Source organism: Manacus candei, unplaced genomic scaffold (genome assembly GCF_025592945.1).
Source record: "Manacus candei isolate 608988 ecotype Guabito, Panama unplaced genomic scaffold, ASM2559294v1 h1tg000036l, whole genome shotgun sequence".
Taxonomy (NCBI): domain Eukaryota; kingdom Metazoa; phylum Chordata; class Aves; order Passeriformes; family Pipridae; genus Manacus; species Manacus candei.
In genome coordinates this window covers 1,484,261-1,498,623 of record NW_026138084.1, presented here as the reverse complement: position 1 = coordinate 1,498,623, position 14,363 = coordinate 1,484,261, and the positions used below count along the sequence as shown (strand labels likewise).

The 14,363-nt window shown below is 38.4% G+C and overlaps 1 protein-coding gene across 4 annotated transcripts in view; it reads right to left on the bottom strand.

The window, feature by feature from the left end:
• Positions 1-14,363, bottom strand: part of ATP2B2 (ATPase plasma membrane Ca2+ transporting 2) — a 361,992-nt gene that overhangs the window by 38,545 nt on the left and 309,084 nt on the right. For all 4 annotated transcript variants that reach the window (XM_051793218.1, XM_051793221.1, XM_051793219.1 and 1 more), the window contains 3 exons: positions 8,947-9,126; positions 7,198-7,285; positions 111-217 (listed from right to left, as the gene is read on the bottom strand). In XM_051793218.1, the coding sequence (XP_051649178.1) occupies positions 111-217; positions 7,198-7,285; positions 8,947-9,126 (375 nt within the window). The remainder of the gene's footprint in view (positions 1-110; positions 218-7,197; positions 7,286-8,946; positions 9,127-14,363) is intronic.

Here is a 14,363-nt window from a genome sequence, read left to right as displayed (position 1 = left end):
CCCTCCAATATATGTCTTCACCGACAAGTAACAACTAAGCAACTTAACATTTAATGAACGAAAAACATTTCTAATGACACAAATATCAACAAATATGCTGGAGATTATACCATTGCAAAGCCAACATCAGCTTTTTTAAGTGCTGGTCCATCGTTGGTTCCATCCCCAGTCACAGCTACCACCTGCCTCTGCTCCACCTGTGTGCTGTCAATGATTCCTGCAAGACATGGACAGGAGTGTGGGTACAGACAGATGGAAAATAATCAGCAAGATAAAACATCCCTCCAAAAAAGCAGAGCCTGGATAATATAGAGCTCATAATACCACACAAGTCTTACAGAGATCAACAGAGTTGATCTTGAAGGAAAATAATGATGAAAGCAGTGTCATCACTCTTACACTACTAGACATCACTATTAGAAATTACACTGAAAGTTCTGATCCTGCATCACCAACACATCAACAAAACCTGCACAGACTTCAAAGGGGATGAGATCAGCTCATTATGTCCTTTTGGAAGGTTTTTACTATTTAAAATTATGTGTCACAGTAAACCCATCACTCTGATATATGGAAAGGATTTGCCAAAGACTTAAGTTTTTAAGACCTGATTGCTTAAGGCTCTCCCAAACTGTGCCCAAACTGTAATACCAGCTTTACTAGAAGGCCTTCTGGCAGTCAGTTTAACCTAAAGATAAGAAACATCATTGCTGAATTTGATTTAGCTGCAGCCAGATGAGCATTTAAACAGCCGTGTTCAATTCTGCCAAGTAACGATTAAGAAGGTAGGAAATAATTCTTTAAATTCTGGAGCCAAACATTTTAATAAATAGACATAATAAAATAATTTCTACTTTCATTTTGAGATCATTGGAGAAAAGAAAGCACTTCTCACTTGGTGAATCAATTTTCACACAACTAGCCTGCAGGGAAGTATTTTCCACTTATGCAGATAGGGAAAGTAAGGAAAAGAATGAAGAATTTTTCTATGGCTACAGAAACAGCCCAGTTTTTTAATAGGATGTGGATGGATCATTCACCACTCATGTTTTTATTACCATATCAGAGTCCATTTGAATATGGGTCCAGAACACAGGATTATTGTATAGGATACAAGAACACCTCTCCACATTAATAACTTAGGGGGAGAAATGACAAAATTCCTTATGCTAAAACATTTTGCACAAAGTCATAACCTCTAAAAACAATTATCAAAAACCTACCCAGTTTGAAAAGCTTTCACTCTACTGTGAAAAAAAATAAAAAATCACTCACATATCAGATAACTAACCAGAAATAGGAAATTGCAGATTACAGAGCAATAGCTGCCTCTTGGCAAGGTTCAGGCTTATCAGGCACCAGAAGATTGCAGAGCAGTGTGGAAGCAGTTAGTGCCCTGTATTTTTCAGACTTATGAAAATCAGAAAAAAAACCCCTATCTCAGATAAATGGCACATTATTCTGATAAGATCTTACAATTACAGCTTGCAGTTTGTTGGGGTGATTTGCCTTTGGTATTATTAAGTAAACAGGGACATCATCTCTCATTATTACTAAAAACATTTATCTTGGTCTTCCCCTTTTATTATTTACACATCCTTTGATGTTAAATTAATAGTTGAGGTTTCTGAACAAAAAATTGTTAAATCTTCTGCTAACTGAGTTCCAAATGGGAGCACAACTCAAATCAAGTTGAGGAGGTTCTAATAATCTCCTAATAGATATAAATGGCTATAAATAGTGACTAATGTTGATGACTATACTACCACTGCCCTGCATCAGCCAATTGCTGGATGCTCCTAAGTAATTTACAGGGTTTGGTAGCCATTCTCAAGGTTTAGTAGTAATTTTTATCCCTAAAAGCAAACTGTGCAGCTGGGATAAACCCAGATCATGGAACTTCATAACCAGCAGCCATAGAAAAATAGAGATAAAATGGTCTCAGTTATCACCAGCATCTGAGCCCCAGACCTGCAGTGCAGTGCCATCAGAAATATGGCAATGCGTGGCACAATATTATGGGGATGGATCTCAGTGCTATCCATGGGAAGAGAGAAGGTCTTTGCAAAACTGTCAGACAAATTTCTAAAATGGAGCAGTAGCGATAATTTGGGATTCAGAGGATTTATCACAGCCACACTTACGCTCTCTGACTTCTGCCTGCTCTTTTTAATCTGTTCCCCCTCCCCCTTCCTCGCACTGCTGAATGTTTGTCTTCTTTCCAGCACTCACCTCCTTCCAAACACATTTACTTTTTATATTTTTTAACATCACTCTGTTCATGGCTGCGATAAGGTTTCACCTGAAGGATTTTCTTCAGTATCGAGTTACATATAATATTAACAGCTATCTAATATTTACAAACAGTGTAAGGAGACCAAAGAGAAGAGTGATGCCCAGTAAAAGCTCTCCCTCTGTAGTTCTGAGCTGTGGAGATCAACTGCTCAGTGAAAAATGGAACTGAGGACACGACCTGACAGACGGCCAGGAGAGAGAATGACCATTGCTTTAGCATTCTCTGGCCTTTCCACTCACTCTAAGTGGTTAAAAAGAAGCTTTGGTATTAATTAGTCATGTCTAACATTAAGGGAATTTCTTCAAAATAAACTGCTTTACTCCAGCTTGATGTTTACACACAGTATTTTAAGAAAAACAGATTTGCAACGTGCATCGGGAGAATTCTTAAACTCTCAGCAAAGCTTCCTGCCAAAACAGCCTTGGCTGTTTAAGTCCCTCATCTTAAGCTGTTTGACCATGACTTTCTTCTGTCAAAAAGAATTTTATTCTACAGCCACAGGAACACACCTAGAGCATAACATTACAGTGTGTTCCACACAGGGGTTTTGCTGACGTGGCAGGAATTTGGGAAGGAGGCACGGAACTTGCATAAGGCACAAATTTTTCAGGGCAAGCGGCTTGTTTTGGATGAGGGAAAAGATCATATATAAAACAACTATGTAGAGCTGTCAAGAAGGGCACTGTATGCATAAGCTTGCTATAAAAAGTACCAGCACTGCATATGCAACTGGAATTTATCCTGGATTTCCCACCTCCCTCCATCTAACATTAAGAAAGCCTTAAATCAAATGCACTCAGGATAATAATTTAAAGAATATTAACCAACAATGCCTCTTCCATTCCTTCAACAAGGAGCTATTTATACCCGTGGCTCAGATCACAACCATCAAATGTAGCCTCAGGTTCTCCCTTTATTGTAGAGCAAATGCTGCTCTATTTAAACAATCCTCACTTGCATTGTCACCCTTAGAGTGCATCAGTAAGAAAACCTTGGCTCTGGGAGGAAAAAAGAAAAAATAATCCTGGTTTATATGTTTGTTTCTGTCTCAACTGATTAACTCCAAACAGGCAGGCAGGAAAAACTCAGCTGCAGCTGAGCATTTCCAAGGTGCACACCAGTTCAGGTGTTAGCAAAGCTGATCCTCCCAGAAATATAAATCCACAGATTTATATTCCTTTGACAAGCTGAACACAGGCAGACGCAGTAATATATTTTCATGTTCATGTTCTCTTCAGATTAGTTTTTAATGCTGCCAAACCTCCTTGTTAATTTAAGAGGAATTTAGAAAGTCTGTCTGAAAGAGGAAACTCAAATTCATTTTAGTTACGGGCTTAAGTGCGTGCGTGGATAGAGCTTTAAAGGGTAATGTGGAAATGTTATATTTGACATTACAGACAGCACTGGCAATTGTTAACTGAACAGTCCCCCCCAAAGCTCAGGATATCAGAATGCAGAGCAGAACACAGCTAAAACACCAGGGTTTCTAAACTAAACACGAATGTTTTATCACTGAAACCCTAAAGAGGAACCTTGAAGGTATCAGTGAAACCATAAAGGGGAACCTTGAAGTCATCAGTGCCCCCCAGCCCTGCACTTCACACACCACACAGAGCCCTGGCTGTATTTACAGAGCACAGACCTCCAGACTCGAATGCAGGAGAGCTCCTACTTTCTTTAAACCATTTTTATGTTCTTTGCTTCAGGTTGAAGTTTTTTATGCTGTGGAACAGGTGAACTTTCTGAATATTTCTTCACAAGGAATTTAAAGAAAAACAAGCTTTGACATTTTCTCTCCCATGGAAATCAAACCCAGTTGCAACTTGCAACGTGCTGATATTTAATTTTAGAATTTCGATTGATGCACTTTTCTGTATTTTTGTTATTCTACCCAGTCTCGTGGCATGTTGGCATTAATGAGGTTGTAAATATAATACCACCCCATGCAATAATATTTGAAATATTTTAGTAATTAAGGGTAATTATTACTAATCTTTTCTTCTTTAAAGTTCCTTTTCTGCTTGTTAACAAACCAGCCTTACATGAGAATATCTGATTTCAATATTTTTTAAATATGAGGTTTTTAAATTATGTTTCAATATCACAAAAATAATTCCAGTTCAATTTGAATATATTGGAAAATATGTATAACTGGTAAAGTGAATATTTCTTTTATCTTCTATATCTTCTTCTACACTTTCTGATGATATTTCCCATCAGCACTAAAGAGATTCTTCCCATAGTGTTTTTTTTTAAAAAATGACAATTTGGAATTATTTCAGCAATAACATTATAAGGACATATCAGTATAAATGATGTGTGTTTTTACCTGTTATATTTTGAAATTGGGTAAAAAATATGAAATAATACCAACAGGTGCCTTAAAATCCATATTGTATTTCAGTAGGAGACTGAGATATCTAAGATTTTTATTTCACTTAAACAGCTTGTGACAATAAACCACTTTAGAGTAGTTTTTTTTCCAATCTACCTCTACTTCAAAGCCATAAATAGTTGAAAGCAACCGTGTGCCCAGCCTGAAATGCTGAACCATGCCTTCCTCTAGTCCCTTAGCAGCAGTAAAAACAAAAAGGAAAAATAAAAATGATCCTTTTGCTGGGTGGGATTGTGCTATGTTAACGAGAAAAAAAAATATTCCCTCCAGCAGCTGCATGTCATTAAAAATTAAATATGAAAAAAGTTTATTTTCTGACGTGTGTTTTTAGCCCAGAGCAGATAGAATACATCAAAGGAGAGAAAATCCTCTTGATCCCTCAAGTGTCTGAGAAAAACATAACATTTTAACAAGAGGCCCAAAACTAGTGAACATTTAAATAGTTTCTTGTAACTTTTAATGGCCCCTGGGGTGTTACCAGCCAAAAAAATTCTATCATGATTTCCAGAGAGTTGTTCTTGAACTTCGTTACATACTTAATTGCTCTGTCACTTGACCTTGCCACATCTTTAAAACATTAATTGTATCAGTTGCACATGGCATTCAGTAGTAAATATCTTTGGCATTGTCCAAGTGCATATGCTATAAAACATCAACAATTTCTTGCCTTTTTTTTTTTTCTTCAGCTCTCTATTGATTTCAATTTCCCTGGAAAAGGTTTCATTTTCCTCTTAAGGGAAAATCCTGAATCATTCAGATGACTACTCCCAAGGGACTTATTTAATCCACTTAATGAAACACAAATTGTTGTGTTTCTGAAACAAATAAACTATTAGGCTGTACTATTATCTGTTCTTTAAGAGGTCTAAGACAGGATTTTATATGCACAAGTGAAGGGAGGAGACTTCAGCTGACTGTGTGCTGTTTTCATCCTGATATATGGAGCTAACAATGCTCTCCAAACATTTTCAATCCTCAGTACCTATCAGTAAAATGTTTTCCAGCTCATCTTCCCCAAATATGTATATCATTTATAAATTACACATTTTTACTACTATACAAATAAATTGTGGACATTACAAAACATATATGGAAAAGGAGGAGATAGAGTTTAAACAGGGTGTCTCCACCTGCCCTATCCAGCATTAGTGCCAGGGTTTACAAGATATGGATTGTTCAGGAGAATTTCAGTGTTTCCAGAGCTCTTCACACTCACCAGTTTCAATCCCAAAGGACCCAACTGATCCAATCTTCAAATTCACAGTGGAACTTTTGCTCTAAAGACATTCAGACATTTTTTAAAATTCCACGATGCTCAAAAGCCTTTGTAATTAGTCATGTATGGAGGCATGGCCAGGAAATCTTGTACACCCAGAGGAGTCCCTATCTAAATGTGAATTACTATTTAAGCAGTCAACCAACTGAAAATGTGTCACTGATCAGCTGGGTCTTATCCTGAATTTTAGCTCCTCCAAGATTTGCTAAGAAGGGGCTCTCCAGACCTTGCAGGGCCTTAGCAAAATAATCCAGTTCTTTCTTCCTCGGGAAGCCAGGAAAGAGCCATCTGCCAATGGTTCTTCCACCTGTGCCAATCCCCCATCCCAGCATGGCTAAAAATGACGTTTTTGCTGATCAGAAACTGTCTGATTTCATCAGCTTTCAAGTGTGAGCTTCAAAGTCAACAGAATAAGATGTCAAGTCATCAAAAATGGCGAGTTACAGTTATGAAAAAGGCTCTATAAAGAAAACTGGAAACCAATCCCTCTTTTACAGAAGCATTCCATCTGCAGACAGCACGGGGAGAGAACATCATTTGTATAGTGCAGTTTTTACAGGACAGACTCTAAAAATACAGCCAGAAATCTAAAGGAAGCCAGTGCAAATCACACAATTAGTGAGTCTATAGGAACAGGGAATTGGCTCAAAATCCCCATCTCCACTCATGGAATGCTAATGGGGCCAGCTCCGAGTTACACCATCACAAAATCTGCTGTTGTAACAGGAAAAGTTTATCTTGGAATATTCTTTAAAAATAATTGTCGGAGAGCAGATGCACTTGAGAGACTTGATTCACTCTGAGATTGTTCTCATCTTAAAGGTATAGGCAAAGACTATAAAATCTGTGTCCCCTCTTGTTGATATGAGTAACACCCTGTTTCTCAACACTATTTGCTTTCTGACCAGCGAACACACGTTTTCCCTTCCCATCTAGGGCCTCATTCCAGTCCAATTCGAAGTCACAAGGCAAATATGAGATTGTCTACATCTATTTGCCAAACATCTTATTGGTATTTCTCCTACTCCTGCCAAAGAGTTCCCTATTATTTTCCACCTCAAGGCTGAGGCCGAGCACAAACAGCAGTGACCTGGTTACCGAGAAAACTTCCTGGCATTAAGGAGAGATGTGCAGTTAAAGGTAACAACTCAGCTATATTTGTGACAGCAAAATCTTTACGAGGCAGATGATGTGCTGCAGTAACTGTGGCATTAACTTCCACACACCCACCTTTCACCAAAGTGTGTTTGTCCGTGGGGGACGAGCGAGCAAGAACCCGGAGCTTTGGCCAGATTTTGTCAATCCGCTCCTGCTCAATCTGGAGAGGGGAACACACAAAAAAAAAAAACCAAACCCAAAACAATTAACCTGTGATTAGCAAAATGCATAATGTATTTGTGTCTGTGTGTCTGACAATTCACTGCTCAAACCTGCAACTTTTCTCCAAAAGCACAGGGAAATTACAACAGTCATCAAGCTCAAAAAAGGCAGTTTATTACTACCAGAGCTCAGCTGTTGACTAACAGGGAAATTTTGCCACAGTATCTAATCAGCATTTCTTAACATCTTTATGGATAAGTCCACATGACTGCAGCTATAGGATTGGGGAACTTCTCAAAGCTTATCAAACATGTTTACAAGTTTGTTGCTCTACTCTTCATTTTAATCCAAGTTCTTCATTTGGCACCAACAATGGCAAAATTTTCTCTGTACAGCAACAGGAACAAGGACAAATCTGCTGCATATACCAACATTCCCAGGATTCCATCCATCAATGCAAGGAGTAAAGGACTGTGTCTGCTCATTAATGATGGACTCAAAGAGACAGCATAGATTTTACTTTTTTAGAGCTGACTTCCAATATCCTGTGCGTGAGCTCCATCATTTATGAGGAGTTAAAAATCCTCAGAAGAATAGATTTTTATGCAAATCGTTAATGTGAGTACATTAGATAAAGTGGAATAAATTAAAGCAATGAGAGGAGCTGGTTCTCAGAACAGACTGCATTTTTAGGAGCAAAATTGCTGTTGAGCCCCTTCTCCTCCTTACTACAAACCTTTAATGTGCTTAGTTTTGATTTCTTGTAGACCAGTGCTCTATATCTAAACACTTCAGAATTAGGCCAGCACTGAACTGATACCGACTCTGCACCAGGAAAAGTAAAGACTGGAATTTCACTGCTGTTTTGAACTGGAAAAGGCTGGGGGTAGGAAGAAGCAGCAATGTTTCCAAGGAGTCTTTACCCATCCGAGGAACACGTCAGCGCAGGAGAAACATTGCAGTGTTCTCACTGGTTTCTAGTTAGAACAGCTGGGACCAGTTCATCACTGTGTGGGTGTAACCCAAAACTGTGTATTCTATAGCCTTCCATGCCATTTCCCAGAAACAGGTATCAATAGAGCATTTACACCCTCTGCCCAGAGCACCCCTGACTCCTCAGGCTATAAACTGGGTGTTCAGACCTGCAAGATAGGAGGGTGCTCCTGTCCTCACACCCAGTGTGGAACTGTGAGATAGGAGGATACTCCTGTCCTCACATCCATTGTGGAACTCCCCTCCCTGAGGGAGGTACTGAGCATTCCTGCCTGAACTGGAAGATATATAATCTTGGAGTCTTGGGACTTTTTTAACCACTCGTGGGACCCAGAGGAAGACTGCAGACCACCACTCTCAACCAGACTGCAGATCACCACTCTCGACTGGACTGCACCAGCACTCTCACCAACAGGTTTTTTCCCTCTCCTTTTCCTTTGGACTCGGGGCCCAAGGAACACCACTCTGTTCATGCCCCAGGGTGCTGGGTTATACATTTGGGTTTTGTGGGTTAAAACCAGCTGTTCGTCTGCATAATCATATTTATTGTATTATTTTATTAAATTTCTATTCTGACTTATATCTCTCCGTTGAGTTGAGCTCATTTCCCCTGCTGGTTTACCTTTAACCCAGCACACACATTCATGGATTTAGACTATGAATTACCTCTCCCTTCTCGTTTCGGATCCTTCTGTTGAACTCTTTCCCTTCGAGGCAGAGAAAGTCTTCTCCTGGGTGGATGATGCCACACTTTATGGCGATGGCCCGGGCTGTGTTGATGTTGTCCCCGGTGACCATGCGGACCGTGATTCCGGCTCGCTGGCACTTCCTTATGGCTTCTGGCACCTGCCAAGCAGGAAAGAAAATTCCCAGGTAAGAGCTGAAGTGCCAGTCAGGTGTTCCCAGCTGGAATGTTCGGAGGCTGAGAAATTCGTGAAGCAAAAAGAGAACTCGGACATGTTATGGCTTATTATTGTTACTGGGCTCTCAGGGTATTGAGGTTACACCACGGGCAAGGCAAACCCTGCATGAAGAAGCAAAAAAAACCTGTCTTTTAGATCAGTTGCCTAAAGTTTCTCCTGACTTGAATACAAATGAGTGCTCTGCAGCTTTATTGACCTTCAGCAGCAAAGTACAGCGTGCCGAGCCAAACATACGTGGGAATATGAATGCAGAATACACATATTTTATGCAGACAATTATTTGACTTCTGAGCCAAGTTTTGTTTCAATAAGATTATTTTTAGTTATTGTAATTTAGCACTATCACACTAATTTGTGCTTATCAACAGGTGAAATTTCTAAACATAGGAGTTTAAAATCACATCCATATTTCATGTATTTCAAAACCTTAAAAATGAAACATGACTTTAGTTCTGCTCCCCTGTTGCACAGTGAGAGAGTATTCAGTGTGTAACAGGGTCTGTGAGATTAATACAGAAGTTGTATAATGACTTGGCATCATATACATCTTATTTTTTAAAAAAAGAAAGATTTTTATAATTAAAATGTACAAGATCTGGGAGATTCATTCCTAACATTTAAATAAAATTCTTTTAATACAGCTATTTGGGTATATGAAGCCTACAGAAAGGCTCCATGTCTACAGTTCAATTTCAGATGGGGGAAAAAAAATCCATTCCCTTAAGCTATATCATAATTCATGATCATTTATAAATTAATATCACTAACCAACTAATTCTGTCTCAGGATATTTTTACATTATTATGAAAGTATTATTTCTTCAAGACAAAAATAACAATATTATTTGACAGGGAAGAATAAGAAATGTGTTTAACACATCAAGAACAACCTAAATAAGTATGTTCAACACATCACCACTTCTCTAAATTTCATTTTTACCTTAGAAGGGTCTAAGGACTCATCATGATGACTGAAGCCCTTCACAGAGCTACAGGAAAATGAACTGCCTTAGTACAGAATACAGAAAAGGACAGATGAATATAAATATATATATATATACATGTGTGTGTGTGTGTATAAATAAATATTTTTTTAAAACTATTTTAGAAAGGGTAATAAAATGGACATTACTGGCTACAATATGAAAGCCTGTCTATATTCTTCTTGCCAGTTCAGTGCACCTTGTTGGTCACAACCTCTGTCATAGATACAAGCATACTGCAGAACTCAACACCAATTAGAGTGGATTAATCTCATCTGTTAGTGTGAAAAATGTTAAGAAAAAGAGACACCATCTACAAGCTTGCACTGCTAATTTTGTGCATTTCTAGATATTTTAATTTCCTCTGTGGCCACAAGGATGTGACACTGCTGAGGGCAGGAAACTGCATTTACGTGACAACCCTTGCTCTGAGCCAGAGTGGCAAATTCTGCACTCCTAAGGATTTCCTGGGGCCACAAAAGCTGAATATCTCAGACTGAAATTGTTCACCCTTAAACCATACCCTAGATCATGGTTATTCTAATCAGTGGATAATTTCACATCACCTTTCTGCATACTTATTACAGGCAGTTGTGAAGCTTTTTTTTTCCAAAATGCCTCACCAAACCAACACCTAATTGAGGACCATAATAGTGCTTTTCCCATGATTACAAGGAAAAGCACCCCACTCTCAGAATGTGTCCCCAGAACGTGCTGTTTGCAGAATGGCTCTGCCAATACAAATTACAGAACCAAGGGAAGAATTCAGGGACAGAGTTTTATCTTCCAGTTCCCTCATCTCTCGCTGAGAATATTCTTCCCACAAAGTTGTACCCTGGAAGCATTATTTGGACCTCAAGCCTTTTAATATTATGAAATAGATTTCTAGACAGGAATGTACAATCAGATTAAATCTATTACTTAAGCAAATGACTCCTGATCTACCCAGTTTCCACATTAATAATCCTGACTATATCCCATTTGTCAATTTGAAATGCCCTTAGTATCCACTTTAACTGTGGTGACCCTCATGCATAGGACATGACAGATTTAGATGACTATCTGGAAAAGCAGAACAGTGTATGAACCATGAAGGAGAAAAATAAATTACAGTGCAAAAAGAAAAAAATGGTCTATTCCCACAAAGTGCCAGTCCTATTAAACAAGGTCAGGGGAGGACAAGCCAGTTTCAAACACATCTCAAACTTGCATATAACGAGAGAAATCATTCTGTCTTCCTCTTCTGTCATTTTCTGGACAGCTGGTGGGTGGTATCTGATTAAATACTGTGTACAGTAATTACAGTTAAAATATTGTTCATATTTTTTTATTACTGTAAGGGAGAAAGAGTGTTGGCAGACTGAGTGGGCAGTGGAAGCAGATATTTTCCATCAGTTTTGCAGAGCTTAAGCACACATTGTACAATATCTTGGTTTATTTTCTGTCTGCAAAGAAAAACTTCCAATGCATGCATGCATGCATAAAGCATCCAGTGCAGGAATCTCCTTCTGAATCAGGTGACAAATAAATGGCAGAATTTGGAAGTGATTTACGTTCATCTCCCAGAAATAACAGACTGTGGGCGTTCATTGGCAAATCAGTGGAAGGCAGTTCAGACTCATTAAAATCAAGCCAGAAAGGCTGTCAGAATCAACAGAGGACCTCTGCAGGAACAAGACATCATTTTATTTGTTCTCTTCTTGTGTATTTATCAAAGACAAATAAAAAAACACACACACAGTGTATATAAATATCAAGCAAGTAGTGCTTGATAAATCCAGCTCCTACTAACAAATAAACTGGTGTGTGAATTAACCTGGGAATAATGCAAAAGCCACAGGGGTCCATGGCTGGCATTCCAGACAAATCTGGAGAGTTGCTGGACATCGTTGTTGAAGAATTCATGCAAATAGTTTCTTTTAATGCACGGAAGGAGATGTGAGTGCAAGGGAGCTCCCAGCAGGACCACGAGAACAGATGCAGCACTGAAACCACAGCAGCAGGACCCCACTGACCCCACAGGGATTCCCAAGAGGAAACATTCCATGGATGCACAGGAGACGTGTGCCACAGCAGCTCTGTACACACCATTATCCATGTGTTAACTCCAACAATGAACTTAGGGAAAAGGAAAAACTGAGCCTTCCCCAGGAAACATGAGAATGTAATGTAAGTGAAGATAAAGGCTGCCAGGATCATGAGATTGGATTGTTTCATTGGAATTACTGAATCTATCACTTCTGTCAGAATAAATTCTGATATCCACGAATGCTGACAATGTCAATAAAACAGTAGTTGTAGTAGTATTTCTAATTTCTGTGGTTTGTTTTTTTTTTTTTTTGCCAGAGAGAAAGCACTTTGAAAATTCATACACTCCAGTGGTGACTCTATCAATGATTGGGCTTAATTCTGGCAAAATATTGATATTCCTTATAACTACTCAACATCTTTGAATTTGCATCAGCAATGGTGATTTCATGTATGTATATCATGATATTCCAAGCAAATCAGACATTCCATATCTAGGCAGGTTTTCTGAAAGTTGTAGTTGTATTCTGGCTCTGGGTTTTTTGGTTCATTTCTTTTTTCCTGTGGTACAGTTACTGCTTTTTACTAGTGTGTGGAGTGGTAATAATAGTAATAATTCAAACACTGTTTTAGATGCAATTATTTAAACACTGTGTTAGATGTTCCCATGATGTTATTATCACTTTGAAACAGTCAAAAGGGATAAGGTGGGGAAAAAACCAAAACAAAGCACAGAGTCCCAAAGCCCAGATGGGTTTTACCGACATTTGGTAGAATTCTGAAATTCTAAATATTTGATTGTGCGTCTTGCAATGAAGTAAGAAGTGTTACTGCATATTCTGGTGTTAAACCACAAGAAATTCAATACATTATTCAAATATTTCTTTAGAAATAAGATGTTTTCCTGCCTTCATCTCCTCTGATTCTTTACATAGCAGTCAGATTTGACCTCTTTATTTTTAGCAGTGTTATTCACTTTTACCTCATGCTCCAAAGAAATTATTCCCTACGAGATGAGAGCAGTTCTCTTACAAAACACACTCATAATAATCACATGAAAGGATAGTTTGCAGCTATTTTCAATAATAACTGCAAATCCCACTGCTACACAACCCCTCAGCCTCTCACACCACACATCACCACACCTAAAGCTGTTTCCTAACGTGTATCATGAGTTGATTTTGGAGGGATAGAGGACCCACTGACAGTTCCAGTGGTCACTGAGAAAATCTTTCTGAGTTGTATATATATCTATGAGCTAAAGCATTAAAGGAACATTGCAGACACAACTTCTTAAGGATGCTTTAAAACATTTTTCAAGACTTGCAATGTCAGGTGTAGGGACAGATGGATTAGCAGCAAGAGACCATCTGATGACAGATAAAGTGAGTGCTGGTGTTCGTGGAGATAAGGAGTTTATCATACAGTTTTCACCTAAGCAAGGTTTTTTTATATTATAACCTTGATATTGAAAAATACACTCAGCAATGTCCATTATCAGGTAAAGAACAGTTATGTTGGTACCTGTAGTTGTATTGTGTTAGTTCCCAAAGTTACAGCTCTTACAAGTTTGTAAAAACCTACTTTATAAAGAACTCAAGGAAATAAGTCAGAAAAATCTATAATTTTCATGTTTTAGTAAAAAAAAAATAAAACCCTTACATGTCTAGAATTGCCAAAAATTCTCAGTGAATCAAATACAAAAATTCTGACATGGTTAAAAAAGATCCAGCAAAGATGTAAAATGAGACAGAAGAACCAAAAGAGACAAAGATGGGCAACAAACTACTTTTTGTGCAGCATCAGAACTGACAAGAAAAATCTGAGTTATCTTTCCCTGACCTCACTCCAAAACAAACCATAGCCACTAATCATGTACTGAAGTAACAGCAGGATCAGAGCAAAGAGAGTGGAAACTCCTGGGTTGTACACTCAGCACTTCAACTCTGGGACTTACCTTCTGTCACTGCTTCTAAACTCTAAAACTGAATTAATTCTCCACTGTCACCATTAATTATCAAGCACCATATATATATATATAGGTCAGAACAGTTTCTACCTCCTATTCCACCCTTGGTACTACTGAGTAATATAATTTACAAGTGTAGTAGCAGGCACATGCTTCCAGTGTGAACACCTAATACTGATTT